At 39.0% G+C, this 18,252-nt stretch overlaps 2 protein-coding genes across 7 annotated transcripts in view; both read left to right on the top strand.

Moving 5' to 3' along the window:
- Window positions 1-7,563, top strand: part of LOC104608666 (uncharacterized) — a 29,400-nt gene extending 21,837 nt beyond the window's left edge. Inside the window, exons 2-3 of one of the 3 annotated variants that reach the window (XM_010274722.3) lie at window positions 1,228-1,266; window positions 7,142-7,563. In XM_010274722.3, the coding sequence (XP_010273024.1) occupies window positions 1,228-1,234 (7 nt within the window). In that variant the 3' untranslated portion in view covers window positions 1,235-1,266; window positions 7,142-7,563. Of the gene's footprint in view, window positions 1-1,227; window positions 1,487-7,141 lie in introns of those variants that run through there. The other 2 variants (XM_088891223.1, XM_088891228.1) reach the window with 2 other exon arrangements.
- A 3,107-nt stretch (window positions 7,564-10,670) lies between these two features.
- On the top strand, window positions 10,671-13,259 carry FBW2 (F-BOX WITH WD-40 2). 4 transcript variants are annotated; one of them, XM_010274720.3, is made up of 3 exons: window positions 10,671-10,810; window positions 11,880-12,196; window positions 12,415-13,259. In XM_010274720.3, exons 2-3 carry the CDS (start codon window positions 11,889-11,891, stop codon window positions 13,058-13,060), a joined length of 954 nt encoding a protein of 317 aa, XP_010273022.1. In that variant the 5' UTR covers window positions 10,671-10,810; window positions 11,880-11,888; the 3' UTR covers window positions 13,061-13,259. The 4 variants fall into 4 exon arrangements, with proteins under 4 accessions (XP_010273022.1, XP_010273021.1, XP_088747340.1 ...); XM_010274719.3 differs by having other exon boundaries at window positions 10,688-10,869; XM_088891214.1 differs by lacking the exon at window positions 10,671-10,810 and adding an exon at window positions 10,836-10,988.
- Window positions 13,260-18,252: the final 4,993 nt, after the last annotated feature.

The raw sequence follows: 18,252 nt of genomic DNA, 5'->3' as shown, positions 1-18,252 counted from the left end.
ACCTATTGAACAAAATCATAAGATAAGTGTAGAAGGTGGAGAGCCCCTTAAAGACAAGGTTATGTTTCAACGGTTGGTTGGGAAACTCCTTTATCTTTGCCTCACACGACCGGGCATTTCTTATGCGGTCAGTGTTGTTAGCCAGTATATGCATTTCCTCAGAACCACTCATCTTGCAGCTGAGAGGATCCTTGCTTATTTGAAGAGATGTCCAGGTGGAGGCATACTCTTCAAAGATAATGGTCACATGAAAATAAAAGTCTACACAGATGTTGATTGGGCTGGGCATGTTGATGATAGGAGATCCACCTCTAGGTATTGTGCTTTTGTAGGAGGAAATCTTGTCTCTTGGAAAAGCAAGAAGCAAAATGTTGTTGCTCGTTCTAGTACCGAAGCTGAATATATAGCTATGGCGAATGGTGTGGCTTAGGATTATGGCTGAGATCCCTATTTGAGGAATTAGGTTTTACTTATGAGAGGCCCCTGATGCTATACTATGATAATTAGGCTGCTATTTAACATTGCTTATAATCCAGTTCAACATGACAGAACTAAGCATATTGAAGTGAATTGACACTTTATCGGAGAGAGTTGCCTCTGACATGCAGCTTGCTGATCTCTTCACTAAGGCGGTGCCAAAGACCAAGTTGGAGGCAGATTTACGCAAATTGGGAATGATTGGTATCTATTCTCAACTTAATGGAAGGGATTATGGGGCCATTTGTTAACATCTGAAGTGGCTGAACTGAATGAGCTTTGTCTTTTTGTGGCTGAAATATTAAAATAAAAAAACTAAAAGTAAAATATTCAAGGATATAGTAATCAACCCAACTTTAGCTTCAGCCATTAAGGAGCTCAGTCTCCTTAAAAACTTATTCACTAAAAGACAGCCATTTCAGCTGTTATCAAACTACCTCTACAAGGACATGAATAATCTTACCAAGTGAGAAGAGGATAAAAAATTAATAATCTCTAGCACTTTTGCCTAAGTGTCCTCTCAGATTGAAAAGTCCATGTTTTTACCACTGCACCAAGCAAATGGCCCTTTTGCTTAAAATTTAGGTATACCATACAGGTTGCCATGCATCCTAATGAAATTTCTCACATCAGACAATTTTATTTAGTTTCTCATAGCAATTCTGCATTCTATTTGTAATGGTTAATTTGGTTTTGCTTGATACACTGCACTGTTTGAATAATGGAATTTTCTTTCTGCAACCTTTACAGGGACTAGGGTGATGAATCAGTTTGGGTGGACATTTGCTGGTAAGTTTAGGACTGACATTAGGATATAAGATGAAAGCATGGAAAATTACGTTATTGTGATGCGTTTGTTTTGGTGATACACATTAGTGTAAATTCTTTCTCTTTGTAGTTTTGTAGTACTGATCTGCAGTGCAAATCCAGTTTTTTACATCACTGAATTTCATTTTTGTTAATGGTCTTGATGTCCTATTGCATAACCAAGAGTTCTGTTTTCTTTTAATCAGCGAGTTATTTTTTTTTCTTCTGAATTGTTAATGGATTGGAAGTAAATGTGTCTTTTCGTACCTTTTAGTAGCAGGGGAAGGATGTAAATTAAATAGCACAGTAATTATGGTTTTTAGTAGATTTTGAAATCTATCAAGAATCACTTGGAGAGGCAATTTGGATTTTGGAGTGTCATTTTATTTCAGTCTTACGATTTGTTGAAGTCCAAATTTATGTGTTAGAAATTAGAATAGGAGTTAACCAAATCTAAGTCTGAGTTGCAAATTGATTTTAGAGGTTATGGTTTAACATATGTCTGTCTTTCTGCTATGAGCTAATTGATTTCGGATTTCTTGGTTACTGAGTATCGGTACTGTTATCTCAGTGGCTTTAGCAGTTCGAACCAGAGGAAGAAGAAGAAGAAGAAGAAGAAAAGGAACAGTCGAATCTGATAGCTTAAATCCTATCAGTCGACCCTAGTATGAATTAGTCTCTAATTAGCTGTACAAAGACTAAACTCCCCCTCACCCACTTAAGTATGGGACAGGAAGTCTCTATTAAAACTTCCACATAAGCACATAACTTAACAAAAATAAAATGACTAATTTACCCTTATTCAGTTAGCTCTAACACTCCTCCTCAAGCTGGAGAATATATATCATATAATCCTAGCTTGTTACATATATAGTTCACTCTCCTTGAGCTTAAGCTTTTTGTAAACAAATATGCCCATTGATCACCTCAACCCACATGTTTTGTGCTTATCTCTCCAGTAAGGACCTTCTCCCTCACAAAGTAGCAATTAATCTCTATGTGCTTTGTTCTCTCATGAAAAACATGGTTAGATGAGATGTGGAGTGTAGCTTGATTGTCACAGTACAATTTCATAGGTCTATCCATGGAGAACCCGATTTCTTGTAGGAGATTCCTCAGCTATATTAATTCACATGTAGTGTGTGCCATGGCTCTGTATTCGGTTTCAACACTGCTCCTTGCCACAATCGTCTGCTTTTTACTCTTCCATATCACAAGATTTCCTCCAAGAAATGTGCAGTAACCTGTAGTAGATCTTCTATCAGACACAAGAGCCTGTCCAATCTGCATCTGTATACCCAATTACCTCAAGTCTTTCTCCTGGTTTGTTCAATAACCCACGGCCTGGAGCTCCCTTCAGGTACCTTATAATTCTAAGAACTGCATCCAGTGAAGTATCCGAGGGTTCTGCATAAATTGACTCACCACACTAACTGCAAAGGAGATGTCTGGTCTTGTGATAGTCAAATAGTTCAGCTTCCCCACTAACCGTCTATACCTTCTAGGATAATCAAATATTTCCTCTGTATCACTGCTCAACTTAGCATTTGGCTCCATGGGAGTTTCAGTTGGTTTTGCACCTAACAGTCCTGTTTCATCCAGCAGATCAAGAACATATTTTCTTTTGTACAGGTTTATACCTTGTTTTGATTTAGCAACTTCTATACTTAAGAAATACTTCAATGTCCCAAGGTCTTTTGTTTGAAAATGGTTTTGCAGAAAGACCTTTAGTTTATCGATCCCCAATTTGTTACTACTAGTTATGACAATATCATCCATATAGACCATTAATAAAATCTTTCTGGCTTTTGAATCATAGTTGAACACCGAGTGGTCAACCTGGCATTGTTTCATTCTAAAATTTTTCACCACTTCACCAAATTTCCCAAACCAAGCACAAGGCGATTGTTTCAACCCATAAATTGCCTTTTTCAATCTGCACATCTTACCATCCTCCCCCTGAGCAACAAATCCAGGTGGTTGCTCCATATATACATCCTCCATAAGGTCACTATGAAGGAAGGCATTTTTAATGTCAAATTGAAACAATGGCCAATCATACATAACTACCAGGGAAATTAAGACACGGACAAAGCCAATCTTAGCCACTGGAAAGAAGGTCTCCATTATAGTCCACCCCATACAATTGTGAATAACCTTTAGCAACAAGTTTGGCCTTCAGACGCTCTACACTACCATTCGGCAAGTATTTAACATTTTACACCCATTTACAACCCACAACATGTTTACCGGGAGGAGTAGAAAGCTCCCACGTTTGAATATGCTAAAGGGCAGAGAGTTCCTCCTCCATTGCCTGTCGCCACCCAGGTGAGCTAAGAGCCTCTTGAACATTCTTAGGTATAAAAATAGATGACAACAGTGAAACAAACTAGCGATGTGAAGCGGAAAGGTGAGAGACTGAAACAAAATTGGAAATGGGATGGTGGGTATAACTATGTTTACTTTTTCGTAAAGCAATGGGAAGATCAAGTCCTGAGGGTTCTGGGACATGAGCAACAACAGGATCCGCAAACAAGGTAGAAGCTGAAGGAGGAGCTGATGTTTGTCGATGAATATACACGTGCCGGATCGGTGGTTGTTCAGTAGGGATCTGCATTGGAGGAGGTGAATGGTCAATCCCAATTGGAACAACCGGAACGGAATCATGGACTGTAAGAGGAAGAGGAAGTAAAGGTGGAGACACCGATGCTTCAGGTCCTGAGAAGAAGGGGACAGACTCAAAAAAGGTGACATCAGGACAGACATAGCACTTCCGAGTAATGGAATTGTAACACTTATGCCCTTTCTGAGTCTGAGAGTAGCCAAGAAAGACACTTAATAGAATGTGCATCCAGCTTGTCTATCCCAAGGCTCAAATTGTGAACAAAGCACACACAACCAAAGATGAGGGGTGTTAATGGAAAGGGAGACAAGGCGGGGAACAAAATAAAAAAGGGAGACCGACCATGAAGAATGAAGGAGGGCACCCGATTAATAAGGAAACACACAGTAAGTACAACATCACTCCAAAATAGTTTAGGAACACTCATATGATGAAGAATAGACCGAGTAGTTTCAAGGAGATGATGGTTCTTTCGTTCAACCACCCCATTTTGTTGAGGAGTGGATGCACATGAAGTTTGATGAATGATGCCATGCTGTTCTAAATACTATTGAAAGGAAGTAAGAAAGTATTCACGACCGTTATCTGAACGAAGAACTTTGATTAGAACACCAAACTGTGTATATATTTTAGCATGGAATTTTTGAAAAATGGAAAATAATTCACTCATTTCTTTCATTAAATAAATCCATGTCATCCTTGAACAATCATCAATAAAAGTGACAAAATACTTGTAACCATTATAAGACTCTATTTTAATCGGACCCTAAACATCTGAATGAACCAAAGCAAAATGACTCAACATACGACTATCAATTCTAGGACTGAAGGGAACCCAACGATATTTCATATATTGACACGACTCACACTGTAAAGACAATAAATGATTCAAAGACGGAGTCAGTATCTTGAGTGCCTTGAGAGATTGATGTCCCAGTCGACAATGCCACTGTAGAGGAGTGAGTGGAGTCTGAAGTGCAATTGACGATCCACCACCGTCAAGGTAATACAATTCACCAGCCTCATGCCCCCCACCAATCTTCTTCCCCGTCTTGAGATCCTGAAAAACACAAGGAAGGGAAAAATGTAATAGAGCAATTAAGAGTCTTGGTTAATTTACTAACAAACATAAAATTGAATGGAAACTTAGGGACATATAGAATAGATGATAAAGAAAGAGAAGTCGTGTCAACACTACCAACACCACAGATGAGAGAAGAGGAACCGTTGGTAAAGGTAACGGTTTGAGATGTGGAAGTTTCAGAGAGGGAAGAGAACACATATGGAGTTCGGTCATGTGATCAGAGGCTCTAGAGTCAATAATCCAGGGAGAGGGTTTGGATGCCAGACAAGCTATACTTGAGTGGGCAAGGGTGGCTATAGTATGTTGTGAAGTAGACTGGAGGAATCTCTCATACTCGGTGCGCGGTACACTCACCATCTCCTTCCCGGAAACAGATGTAGATGTGGAAGGTGTTAGGTATGCCTGTTGGTTATCACTGACATCAACCCCACCAGCTACTGCATGATTAGCCCATGTAGGAGGGCCATGAAGATCATAACAGAAATTCATGAATGTCCGTCCCTACCACAATGGGTACACTTACACTGAGTTGGCCCATGGCACATAATTCTCACCATTAAGTTTAATGGAGGTCATCTGCACACCCAAATAATCAGAGGGGATCATCACACTTGGTTTCTGATCACTAGAACCACCTCCCGTTACTGCCATTATGTCTCCCCCACTGCTATCTCTAATGCTGAACTATCAGTCACCAACCAAATACTACAACAGCCAAGGCAACACTACAGCAGTCTCTAAACTCAGGTGATAGGTTCACAACAAGTCACAATCAGTCACCACTGTGCACAAACTACCATTCAGATTAAGAACAAAAGGTAAACCAACATTCAGACAACACTAACAAGGCATAAAAATTGACGTAGGCAATTCGACCATTCCTTCCAGCCCAAAAAAAAAAAAAAAACAACTTTTGTTCTTGCTCACACCACTACTGATTACATGGAGTCATAAATCACCACTACAGTAATTCAACAATTTTTTTTAAAGGTCACTACCAGTCCAAAGACATCAACTACAACCACTACAGTAACCCTTACACCATTCGGTCACTATAAACACAACCTGTTCTTGGGCCTTTTGCCAAGAACCAATGCTACAAATAACCTAGTTCTTTAAGTTCTGATCAGTCCGAGCAGATTTTTGAGGGTTTTCCAACCCATAAACACCAATAACACAAAAAAAAGGATAACCAACCTTGATGGAGAGCTTCAGTCGACCATCCACTTATTTCTGAAGTTATTCTCTTGAAATGCAATCAAGTTCTGAGCAAAGAAAGAGAGGCCAAAGTGTTCTCAAACCTAGGTCGAGTCTGTGTTCTCCATTTGCAGTCCAGAGAGAAGAAAAAGAAGTCACGAACAGAAAGGAGCAGCAGTCACGAGCAGAGATTTAAAGAGCAACGTCCTTCTCTGATATCATGTTATCTCAGTGGCTTCAGCAGTTCAAACCAGAGGAAGAAGAAGAAGAAAAGGAACAGTCGAATCTGATAGTTTAAACCCTATCAGTCGACCCTAATATGAATTAGCCTCTATCTAGTTGTACAAAGACTAAACTGCCCCCCACTTAAGTATGAGATAGGAAGTCTATTAAAACTGCCACATAAGCACATAATTTAATAAAAATAAAATGACCAATCTACGCGTATTCCGCTAGCTCTAATGGATACCTTAAGAAACAACTGAGGAAAATGCAACAAGGCTCACTTGACATCCCGGGACTCTCGTCTCATTCCTCAAAAGTACGAGGCACATTTTTATAATCAAAAGATCCAACTTATTATTTCTGTTTATTTAGGTAACTGTTCTTTTATTATATAGTTAACAAATAAAGGACTCTCAAGTGGTTTATGCTGTGTTGTCACAAAATATTGTGGACCTCACATTTCTTTTCATTGCAAGGAGCGAATGTCGCAAGTTTTTGCTTGATTGAAAAAGATACTTTATCGAGTCTGTATCGCAAAAAGTACATGGTTTTTACATTGTGATTACGCCATATTTTTAGAAGACATGATAAAATGATTTTCATTGACATCTCTAACACCGTTGCTATCCCAGTTCCCAAGCCCAAGGAGCATTCTTTTCTTTATATTTTCATATGACTGACACCCTTGCATCTCCCTCTACCACACCATTGGTTTCTGTTTCTATCAGCAAAGTCAAACCAAGGACCATTCTGCTTCTATACTGTATAGTGGATACGGCTATTCCTCTTTACTCTCCTCTATCTTGGCCTTGAATGGGCCAACTTTGCTTCTACATGCACCATACCATGAGCAATAATGAGCCTTCTCCTGGAACGTTGATATTGAGTCGCGTTTCAAAGAGAGGATGGTCAGAAACTCAACAGAAAAGCGAGGTGACACCATGGGTTTTGCGTGGTGGTTGAAGACTTGAAGGTATTCTAAATTCATTGCAAACTTACATGGAAGGCATGCACTTGAGCACAATCCTTATTTGTCCAATGAGACTAATTCATATGTAATCCCTCAAATAGTTTTTTTCTTTTCTGTATTACTTCTACCTCTGCCAAAAGCTTAAAGAGATCTTACATATTTTGTTCCCTCCAATTCTCACTTATTAAGGCTCATTTTGGAAGGAGTACAAACACAAATATGTAGAGTGTAAATACATACAGAATAGTATAAAATATAAGGTTTTGCGCTCTACATATTTGTATTTGTACTCTACATATTTGTATTTGTATTTGTGCAGAAAATAAGTCTGTATGATCCTACTTAAATCCATCTTTTCATGAGTGAACAGAAATACATTAAATCGTTTTGACAGCTTATGATTATTGGTCTGACTCGCAACTAATCCTTCCTGGCTTCAACCACACTAATAGGCTAATGGCTCCATCAGTTCTTCTAGTGCTATGAAATCTTTCAGCTGGTCTAACACCTGACGATCAATAACATTACAAGGCAATTCTACCCAATTTTCCACCGGCTGATGGTAAGGTTGGATGATCGGTCAGGCAACGTTTGGGCCCTTTTTGGTTTTTTTTGTAAAAGAAACAATTCATTAGGGAAAAAACAGAATACGAGGACCAAATAAAAAGACTAACAAAAACCACAGCATAAGATTCATCCAAACCATCCTCGACTGATTATTTTGAATACCTTCATAGTTCATACAACCAGGGGAGGAGCCGCTCCATACAAGCCATTCCCTGTCTCCCCAGTCCCCAACCTCTGAGTCTTTTGAAAACCGATATGTTTACAATCATCACTGCCATTCTTATTTAAGGAAATCTCTTAATGGAGTCTTAAAATTTGTTTTTGGATAGACAATGGAGTCTTAAGGAACTTCCCTACACAACCCCGTCTATTTGTATCATATGACGAATCCTGTAGCAAAATCTAAGACTGTCCACGAGACATGGAACCCATAGGATTTTCGCTCCTAAATGGCTAAATCATATATCTATATATATATATATATATATATATATTCTGTTTGGTATTAAAACTCAATAGTACTTAAAAAACCCCACACTTATCCCCAACAGCCAGCACAGTGATCTCACAACATTCCATTTTGATAAATGGTTGAACCTAACTCATAAGTGCTTGTCTTAGATGACAAGTAAGCGTGGTCATTTACAAAATAAGAATACTTTTGGTCTTTTCACTGGTGATGTCCTTGATCTATCAAAGAATGAGGTGTCCCAAATCAATAATAATACCCTTTTCTAATGACTCCTGTTACTGAGAAAGCTAGGATTGGACGAAATGTATCTTTACCCTGTTCAATTTATGACATGGCCCTGATGAGTTTGCTCCCAACTTCCTCAAAGCTTCTATTGACTTGCTCAACAAAGTTTATGCGTTTATTCTATGTCAGATGTACGATGAATAAATAAAAATTGATTATTTTATGGACCACGTTAATAGGGCCCTTTTCAAGAGTCTAAGGTTTAACCCATCAGGGCAAAAGAGGCATTTATTTTGAATGTTGTAGTGAAAACTGAAAACTGAAAAAGAAACACCTCGGCTGAAGCCTGTGGGTACTTACATCGACTCCTCAGTCCTCAGTCCTCACTGGGTCAGGATTCACTTCACCTGCACAGTACTGGTTAAGAGACCCTAACGTAGTCATCTGAGGGCCCATGGAATTATTTCAGATTCAGGTCCATCATATAATATCCATGATCCCACCTAAACTTGAAAATCGAAATGGATGACCAATGACCATGACCATGACCAATCTTCTTTATAGCGACTACCAACTATGGGCATGGAGCCATGGACTAGTAACTGCTCTACAAGGATCTGCCATTTCCAATGACTTGGTGCGCTCTCTCCGCCTCTCTGTTTCATGCTCACTTATCTAGGCTTTATGGTAAAAAACTAATAGGGGCGTGGACGAAAAAGAAACCCAGATCAATGACCAGTGTGCTGAGGACTATTAGTATCTATTGAAAAACAACTGCGGATTAGAATATATCAGTCTTCTGTCAGTCAGGATTTAGCACCTCCATAGCCAATGTCTGTTGTAGATGATGATGATAATAATGTGGGTACTGGAGCTACAAGTGTCCGTGGCTTTGTACAGACTTCAGCTCCGGTGTCTCATGCTGGAGGAATTCTATATTCTTTCCATTCCTTCCCTCTCTGGTCGAAGCGGAGTCTTGAAGGAAAACTTTGGTTGTTTAGGAAAAACAGCCTGGGCTAGGCATGAAACGTTACGTTGCCATGGGTGTGGAATAGAAAGAGAATTTGCAAATAATATGTGTGATGCACAGCAAACTCTCAAACAGCTCAGGCTGTTTTTTTTTTTTTTTTCCAGATATGAGATAACCAATTAAAGTTTTCCCAGACTTGGGAATTGAATCCCGCCTTCACCGAAGTCTTTGACTCTTTTGGGGTTTCTGGATTTGGGGGAGTCCCCCATAGGGTTTTTGGTTCTTATGAGCTAAAAAATACTCCAAATCAAGGGTTTTTGGTTGTGAGTGCTTATCTCTGTTTGCTTTGGCATGAAATGAACCGAAATCGTTTTCTAAATTCATCTATTAATCAATAGTTTTCTCTCCTCTGTGGCAAAAACATTATTTTTTAAACCATTTGCAATTTTGCACCAAAGTAAATTAATGGGGGCTCAATAGCTGAAATACTCTGTCTGAAATTTTGGAAACAAACGGAATATTAATAGATAAATAGAGGGAGTGTCTCAGGGTCAGCACAACACATGGACCAAGTAAACGAAGGCTAGAAAAATGAGCTGGATGGGAAGTTTATATCGTCTCTGTTATAAAGTATTTCTGAAAACCATCTTCCACACCAAACAGAACCCATTTCTGAACCCAAGTACCACCAACTAATTAACCTTCGTAGTTAAGATATTGCAGTCATCACGGTGCAGTAAATCGTACCGCCTCTGATCTACCGACTCGTGTCGGTGTACCCCGTGTTGGGAACCCATGGGTAACCGATTACCAAGAACTTTCTTCCCTCGCTCAACTTTTTCATCACGGAAATAGGAATAGACCCTACTCAGAAGAGAAAAGAAAAGAAATAAAATAAAATACAGAATTGGTTTAACAAAGGGAACTGTTTTAACCACCATTACTCCTCTTTATTTTCTTTTGATTATGATTATATTTTATTGTTTTACAGGGAGACTGGGAGAGTAAACTCAAGGTTCCCCATTTGTCATCATCTCCTTTAATTTTCTCTTTCTTACATTTTTCTTCTTTGGGTCTTGTTGCTTTTGGTCTTGTTTTTTCTTTTGTTGTTGTTCACAGTTTAGCTGTGGGTTGGTGCATCTCTCTCTCTCTTCCTCCCCCCCCCTCCCCCTTCATCTCAGGCGGATAAACCGGTGAGTTTTGCAGATCCAAAGAACCACAGCCGGGCGAAAAAAAGCTGTTCGGTTTTTTGGTATGCCGAATTAATGATGCATTTCTTCATTTCTTTCTTGGTGCCAAAGATTTTTTCTGTATTCTTTCTGAAGGTCATCTTTGAAGGTGTTGAGTAACAGAAACAACATTTGCTTTGAGGTGTTGAAGAACGAAAATACATTTTATTTTCCTCCTTTTCTCTTCAATGCCACTTGCGATGTTGGTGTTGTTGTTCCTGTTGCTTGCTTGTCTTTTTGAGTCTTAATGTTCTGCTACAATTGCATTTATTACTGTATAAATGTTCTCTTCATCTTTTTTCTTTCCCTTCTAATCTTGGTTGAAATTGATCGATAAGGGCGTTTATTATTGCTTTCTTGTATGTATATATGTATGTACTTCTGGTTTCTTGCTCAGTTTTCTTGTCCAGACAGACCACAGATTTTGATTGGCAGAGTAGTAGGGTTCAGTTTTTCCAACTATTTCTCTTATGTTCCCCTCCATAGGCGTGAACTCCCATCTGGGCTCTTGTTTATTACGAAAGAAAGTCTTTATTTTCTTTAAAAGCAGATTCATTTCTCTTGTACGTAGTATTAATTGTGATGCTGGGACTAAGGAGAAGGAGAAGAAAGGGGGTTTTGGTTTCCTCCCCTGTTTTGGGTTTCCCAGGTTTCTTGATCTGTTCTTCAGACTCATTGGTTTGTATCTCATGCATAGACTTCCAGTTTTTTTTCGTCCTTTTTCTTGTATTTTTCTTTTCTTCTTTTACATGTTCTATGAAACATCTTATTATTTTTTTTTATTCTCGTGGATCCTTGATGATTGGAGTACGTTGAAGTTCCTGTTCTTTTGGGAACATAGATCCTTTCTTCATCTATAATAGTATTTGATTAATGATGAATCTTCTCTGTTTAGGTTATTTCTTGAATATGAATAGTGATTTGTTAACAATTTTCTTTTTATTGATCTTTTTTTCTGTTTTTAATTAATTGAGCAAAGGGGCTTGTTAGGAGTGTTGCATGTCGGTTCTTGACATTTCCCTTTGTTTTGAAGGAAAATTCGATGGAGGAGGAAGGCGAGTTCCGGAGCTGGGATGAACTAATACCGGACGCGCTGGGGCTAATCTTCAAGAACCTTTCTCTTCAAGAGACACTGACTGTGATTCCAAGGGTTTGCAAATCCTGGAACAGAGCAGTAATGGGGCCTTACTGCTGGCAGGAGATCGACATTAAGGAGTGGAGCCTCCGCTGCCAACCTGAGCAGCTGGATCGAATGCTTAAAATGTTGATCAGAAGAAGCTGTGGTTCTCTCCGCAAGCTCTGTGTATCCGGCCTCCCCAATGAACCCATTTTGTCCTTTATCGCGGACCAGTAAGCGGACCACTTCTGTGAACTCATCCTGCTGATCTTTTTTAAGTCCTCTACTTAATTCAAAAATCAAGTGATTCCTTTTCAACTCTCAGGATTAGGCAGAGATTTTAGATGAACCCATTAACCCAATTTTGGTTTCTTCTTCCCTTGTTATTTTCTTTTGCTAGCTTAATCCATGGATTTGTTGATTTGGGTTTTGTTCTAATCCGTTTTGCAAGTGCCGGCTCCCTTCAAACCTTGCAGCTGCCGAGAAGTGAAATAAGTGATTCAATGGTGGAACAGGTAGCAGATAGGCTGTCTACAATTTCGTTTCTGGACCTCAGCTACTGTGGGAAGATTGGTGCCCGTGCTCTGGAGGCGATTGGGAAGCACTGTAAATTGCTGGTGGGGTTGAGACGGGTCATGCACCCATTGGAGGTTGAAGACAGATTCTCACAAGATGACGAGGCCCATGCCATTGCCACTACAATGCCCAAGCTCAAGCACCTTGAGATGGCCTACCTTCTCATCACTACAGAAGGTGTGCTTGAGATCCTCTCAAACTGCCGGGAGCTTGAATTCCTGGACATCAGAGGGTGTTGGGATGTGAAACTTGATGAGAAATTCCTCAAAGAAAAGTACTCAGGATTGAAGGTTCTGGGACCCTTGATCGTTGATTGTTACGAGAGGACTTACTGGGATGATTGCTCGGATTACTCAGACTCTTCTAGCTACTTGGACTGGGACTTTGTTGCTGGTGAACTGTATGATGGAGAGAGCTCTGATGGGGTTTGGGATGATGAGCAAAGGTTTGAGGAGTTGGAGCTGAGGTTCTACCAAGGATTTGAGGAAGATGCTGCTTTTGAATGGCCCCAGTCTCCTTGATTGCTCTTGCCTCTTGCTGCTGCTTCCATTTTCCAGTGGAAGGTTAGAGAGATTCTACCAATGCAATTTACCCCTAAATCTACTCTACTTGCAATCACTGTCACTGTTACTTAGCTGCCACTTCTACTTTGCTTGGGACCTTTTATTGATAGGTTTTAAGGATGTAAGCGTTGCCATATAAAAGTGCGTGCTTTGTATCTTTGATTCTCTTCTCAATTTCTCATTAAAAACAGGTTTATTCAATTAACCAAGGCAAAATATCATCACCTAACAGTCTCCTCCGTTGAACGAGCCTCAACTTGCTTTACTTATTGAGCTAGACAATAAATAAACAAAGGAATAAAGTAAAGTGGGAATCCATTAATGGTTATTGTTAATTCATGTTGGATCTAGCTAGCATTTGCATTTCATGATGTATATTTTGGCCGGTTTTGCCTTGAAGTTTTTAACCTCTCCTGTTTTGCCCAGGTTGTGTAAATATAGTCATCACTCAATCACTCGCTCTGATATGTGATTCCTTCTTTTAGTTCTTGATAAGATTCCAAAAGAGAAAAAGTGATCTCGTGTTTAGTCTCTATTCTCTAATGGTGGATGGTGGTGGTGGTGGGTCCTTCTCCCTATATTATGATTCCATACATCTTTCATAATTATTTATTTTTATTTTTTATTTTTTTGCACCAGAGCTCTTATCCAGTCCCCTCTGCTTGAAATTGAAATTAAATTGGACTTAGATAGGGTGGTTAGGGATAATTTGGGTTGAAAAATGATCAACTGGTCCTATAATAATCTTTTTTTTTTTTTAAATACTGGAGTGGAATATTTTCAAACATATAGAATTTGTTGCGTCAAATGTAGTTCTTGAACTACAACTTGTGTTTGAGTTTGAACCTTTGGTGTCCATTGTCCAACTCGCTTTAAATGGTCTAGGCTTTATGATAGGTCTAATTTAATTGCTACTCAAGTCATTCACCTTGGGTAATTTCTGTCATGTCAACCAACTGCAACCAGATGGTAGACGCCTAGACCGAAACAAACTCCTGATAAATATTTATTTCTGATGTGTCCCATTCACTTTCAGATATTTACTCTCAGGATATGTTTCAATCAAGGATACTCCTGGAATAGGTGATGTTTAGAAAATAAGGTAGAAGAAAACCTCCAAGTACATTTCAGTTGTGGACCAGCGGGACCACAGTTGGGAAAACCTGTAGACCCTGTTTCCTCGGGTAATTGAATTTTTTCATGTTTTTTTATTTTTTATGTAAATAAGAAATTATTATTTTAATTATAAAAATTTATTATTAAAAGAGATATCTTTGAACGTATTGATAACTTTTCCTCTAAAAGTTATTTATCTATTTAGGAGATAATTCGGATCAACTGAATATGATGGCTGTGGAACCAATAATGAGTTTCCACGCCATTAATAAATTTATGGGCCTCACTGTGATAGGTGTGAGGCCTATGTGTTTTTTATTATTGGTGTAGAATTTTATCATTAGTTTCACAGCATGCGGAACCGTTATTGTGTTTAATCAAACCTTGCTCTAGGAAATGGGTAATTAAACTTGTCTCGATGGTCATATAAATCTAAAGAAAAGAAGCCATTTCTCAAAATCCAAAAAAAAGAAGAACGCCCCCTTAAAGACGGTGAGATAGTATCCAGTTCCCACCGAGTTGGGAGTTGGGACGGCCTCTCTTCTTCCATGCAACAAGTTGGCCTAGATGGTATACAAAAGATCGGACATTTTCTTTTTTTCTTTTTTCTTTTTTTTTGATACACTTTTCAGGGCATTTCATACTACCTCCTCCCTTACTACCACACCCATTGGTAGTAAGGGAGGAGGTAGTATGAAATGCAAATTCTGATTTTTTATAAGTACTGACTGTACTGTCCATTGTAAAAATTAAGGCTGTCTGGTTGCCGTGCAAAATTATTTGCATTGATGCAAAATAATGATAATGCAAATTCTGATTTTTCTTTTTCTTTTTTTTATTTTACCTTATTTTGTTTAATTGCAATACAAATGAATAAAAATAAAGTCTAAAGGAGAAACAAGTCAAATCTAAAATAAAATTAAACAAAAAAAATTGTATTATTTTCATTTGCACTCCCTTGCATTTATATTAGTGCAAATAAAATTGTACTTCAACCAAATGCAGTCCAAGGTACAAAGATTTTCTCATTTTCTATTGTAAGACTTAAATGGGGTTAGGTAACATACCCTGAGGCTTTGGAAATTACTTAAACATATTCCCTAGGGGTTTAAAGTGTACTTAAACATACCTGAACTTAAAAGCATACTATGTTATTAAAAATGCACCATCACGTGACCTGTTTAAAAATTTTAAAACCCTATTTTACCCTCCTAACAATTGAAACAGCTATTTCTCCTGCAACTTAAGCTGATAACTTTTCCTCTTTTCATTGAGATCAAATCAGTCTCCCACAAGATTGTTCCCCATAATGTGCCGTGTATTGAGAACATCTCCTGATGATGATATCATCATTTCTGGTATTATCATTGGGAGATGTTCCCAATATCGGTGGGGATGTGCTGTGGGACGTTGGGGGGGGGGGGGGGGGGGGGGGTGTGCTGATTTGAACTCCTCATTTGCCCACAATGCAAATGCCACGCCACTCTCACTCCCCCTCTTCTTCTCCCCCAATGAAACAAGCACCAAAGAGGGACTCCGGATCTTATGCCCATGTCTATCCACAATACATTATTCCTATGCATTGGGAACATCTCCCGTGCCTAGTATTATATGAGACCAAATCTGCTCCTCACACCTGGCGCCTCACAGACGCCTCACATGCACACCCTACCATACATTGGGAACATCTCCCATACTTACTAATTATTATTCACGGGAGATGTTTTCAATGCACGGCGGACATGCATGCGAGGCACCCATTTGTGAGGAGCAGATCCCATCTTGTATTATATAGGAGGATAAGATGTTCTTTATGTGTGACTAAGATGATATATGGGTAGATGTGGGTAGAGTTATTGTGGGCAGGATATCCAGACTTGAAAAAGTGGCTTCAAATTAGTAGAAGAACAAGAAGAGCATTTTTCTTTCTCTCTTCTCTTTCAATATTTTGCCCCTGCAAAACATTTCACCAAGTTCTGCATTAACCTGATCGGAGGTATCTTCATATTAATACGGTGACAACTTCCCATCTTCTTTCCAGTCATGGGCTTGTTTTCTACACCCACTTCCTGTATCATCTTCACCACCCTTCCAATGCCATGAAGGGTCGTTTGGTGGGGAGCAAACTGGTGCAGAGGAAGCGGATATTAAGGAGTAAGAACCTTGTAAATTTCTTCCTTGAAGCATAAGTTTGGGATTGAGCACATGTTTATCCAATGGTGGTTCAGACCCACTCCACCAAAGTCTTTTTCTCCAAATCCGGGGTCAACATTTGGAGTCTGAAACACTGAAGCTGTATATGTCACCATTCTCATTCACAAGAAGCGTGTAAGAAACAACAAATCATTCAGACAAAGACAAAGAGGTAACAAAGATGTGGAGAAAAAAAGAACAAAAGGAAATTATTTTTCTTGAATGGATCATAAGCAAACCCGTGTAACCACTAACCAACACAAGTTAAACCAGTAATTATTGGTCCAAGCTTAAAGTAAACCCCAATCCAGAAGATAGGCCGCTGTAAAAAGAGCTTTCAAATGAAAAGCAGTTATTAGATGAACGTGGACAGTGGACACAGCCTCTGGGGACAGTTGCTTGAATTCTCTCCTCTCCTCCCTCAACCAATTCTTTTGGTACCGGACAAAGCCTCTAACAATCACCGCTACATCAGATCAACCAATCTCTACATCAGGAACAAGTGCACAAAGTCAGCATTGCCACTTGTGCCATGTTAGAAAAGAGTATGGCTTCTTTCTTTATTGGATACAACTAAGTTGTCACACTTACAAGCGAAGAAAGAATTTGTCTGGGTATTTTTTTCAGCATCTCTTTCGCTACAAATGTCTTCTGCCTAATCTTGGATTCTGCGTGGGTTTCCTGTCTATCAAAATGGTAACAAGGTACGTTTAAGTCTTGTGATAGAATTCAGGGTATGTTTAAATCAATTTCTCAAATATAAGGAAATGTTTAAGGTGGTATTTGGAATCATTGCTGTTTCTTGATAAAAAAAACAGACGTTTTTGAAAAATAGCACATTGATCCCAAGTCTCTGACCCTTTTTCCTTTTATCTTTTCGATATTTCTGGGGCTTCTTCCAGCACTAGTTCCAATCTATTTGAAAATAAATGTAAGTAGATGAGGCAGCAATGAGTTAATTGTTGTCTCCTTAAATACTGGTTTCTTTGAAAGAGGGCGGTCATGATAGAGTGGCCAATCTACAGATTCAACATATGGCTAATCCGAAGGGTGTCCAATATCATAGATTGACTACAAGCAAGGTTTTTGAATTGCCGTTGATTCAGACAGTCGGACCGTTCAGCCTGGGAATCGTTCAAGCAACCGATTCTGTTTTACCCCAAACTTAATTTTAGAAAAAAAAAATGTTGAAAAAGTTAACAACCCATTGATCTAGGTGGTCGAACTATTGGCCCGTCAACTCATTTAACGGTTTTGACCGTTTTTATTTTTAATTAATTTTTTAATTTATTTGCCAAAACGGGCTATCCATTTCAGACCATTAACCCGGAAACTGGTGACCAGAACAGTTTTATTTCCGAATCATTTTTTAAAACGTTGACCACAAGTGTCCTCTACATGAATGATCATCTCTATGCCCACCTGTATTGGAGCTTAGATAAATTGTATCAGCAATTTGAAGTTGTAATCTTTTAGGGATTTTGGGTTGAAACCTGCAGGATGAATTGGAGCAAGGGTTTTTTGTTAGTCGAATTATTTAGAAATCGGCAATGTGGTAATTTGGTTGGATTAGCCATATCATCCCTCCACTACACAAAAATGAAGCTTCTTCCAACTCTGTTGGATTAGGTTGCTAGAAAGATCAGTTTCCTCAACCTCAAGCGATGAATCGGGGGTGTCCAAAGAGAAGCGCAGAACCCAAGCTGTAGACCACAGAAGTAGGTGTAAGATGAGAGCTTGAGGGGGGGATAATAAAAGAGTAAAGAGGCCATGATTAGCACCAGGACAACTGCATTCTGCAGCCTTTGGGTAACATCTATGATATCCACGCTTTGATTTGC

Source organism: Nelumbo nucifera, chromosome 1 (genome assembly GCF_055504915.1).
Source record: "Nelumbo nucifera cultivar China Antique chromosome 1, China Antique-T2T, whole genome shotgun sequence".
Classification (NCBI taxonomy): domain Eukaryota; kingdom Viridiplantae; phylum Streptophyta; class Magnoliopsida; order Proteales; family Nelumbonaceae; genus Nelumbo; species Nelumbo nucifera.
The sequence above is the reverse complement of the archived record's forward strand: the minus strand, read 5'-3'. Positions and strand labels throughout refer to the sequence as shown.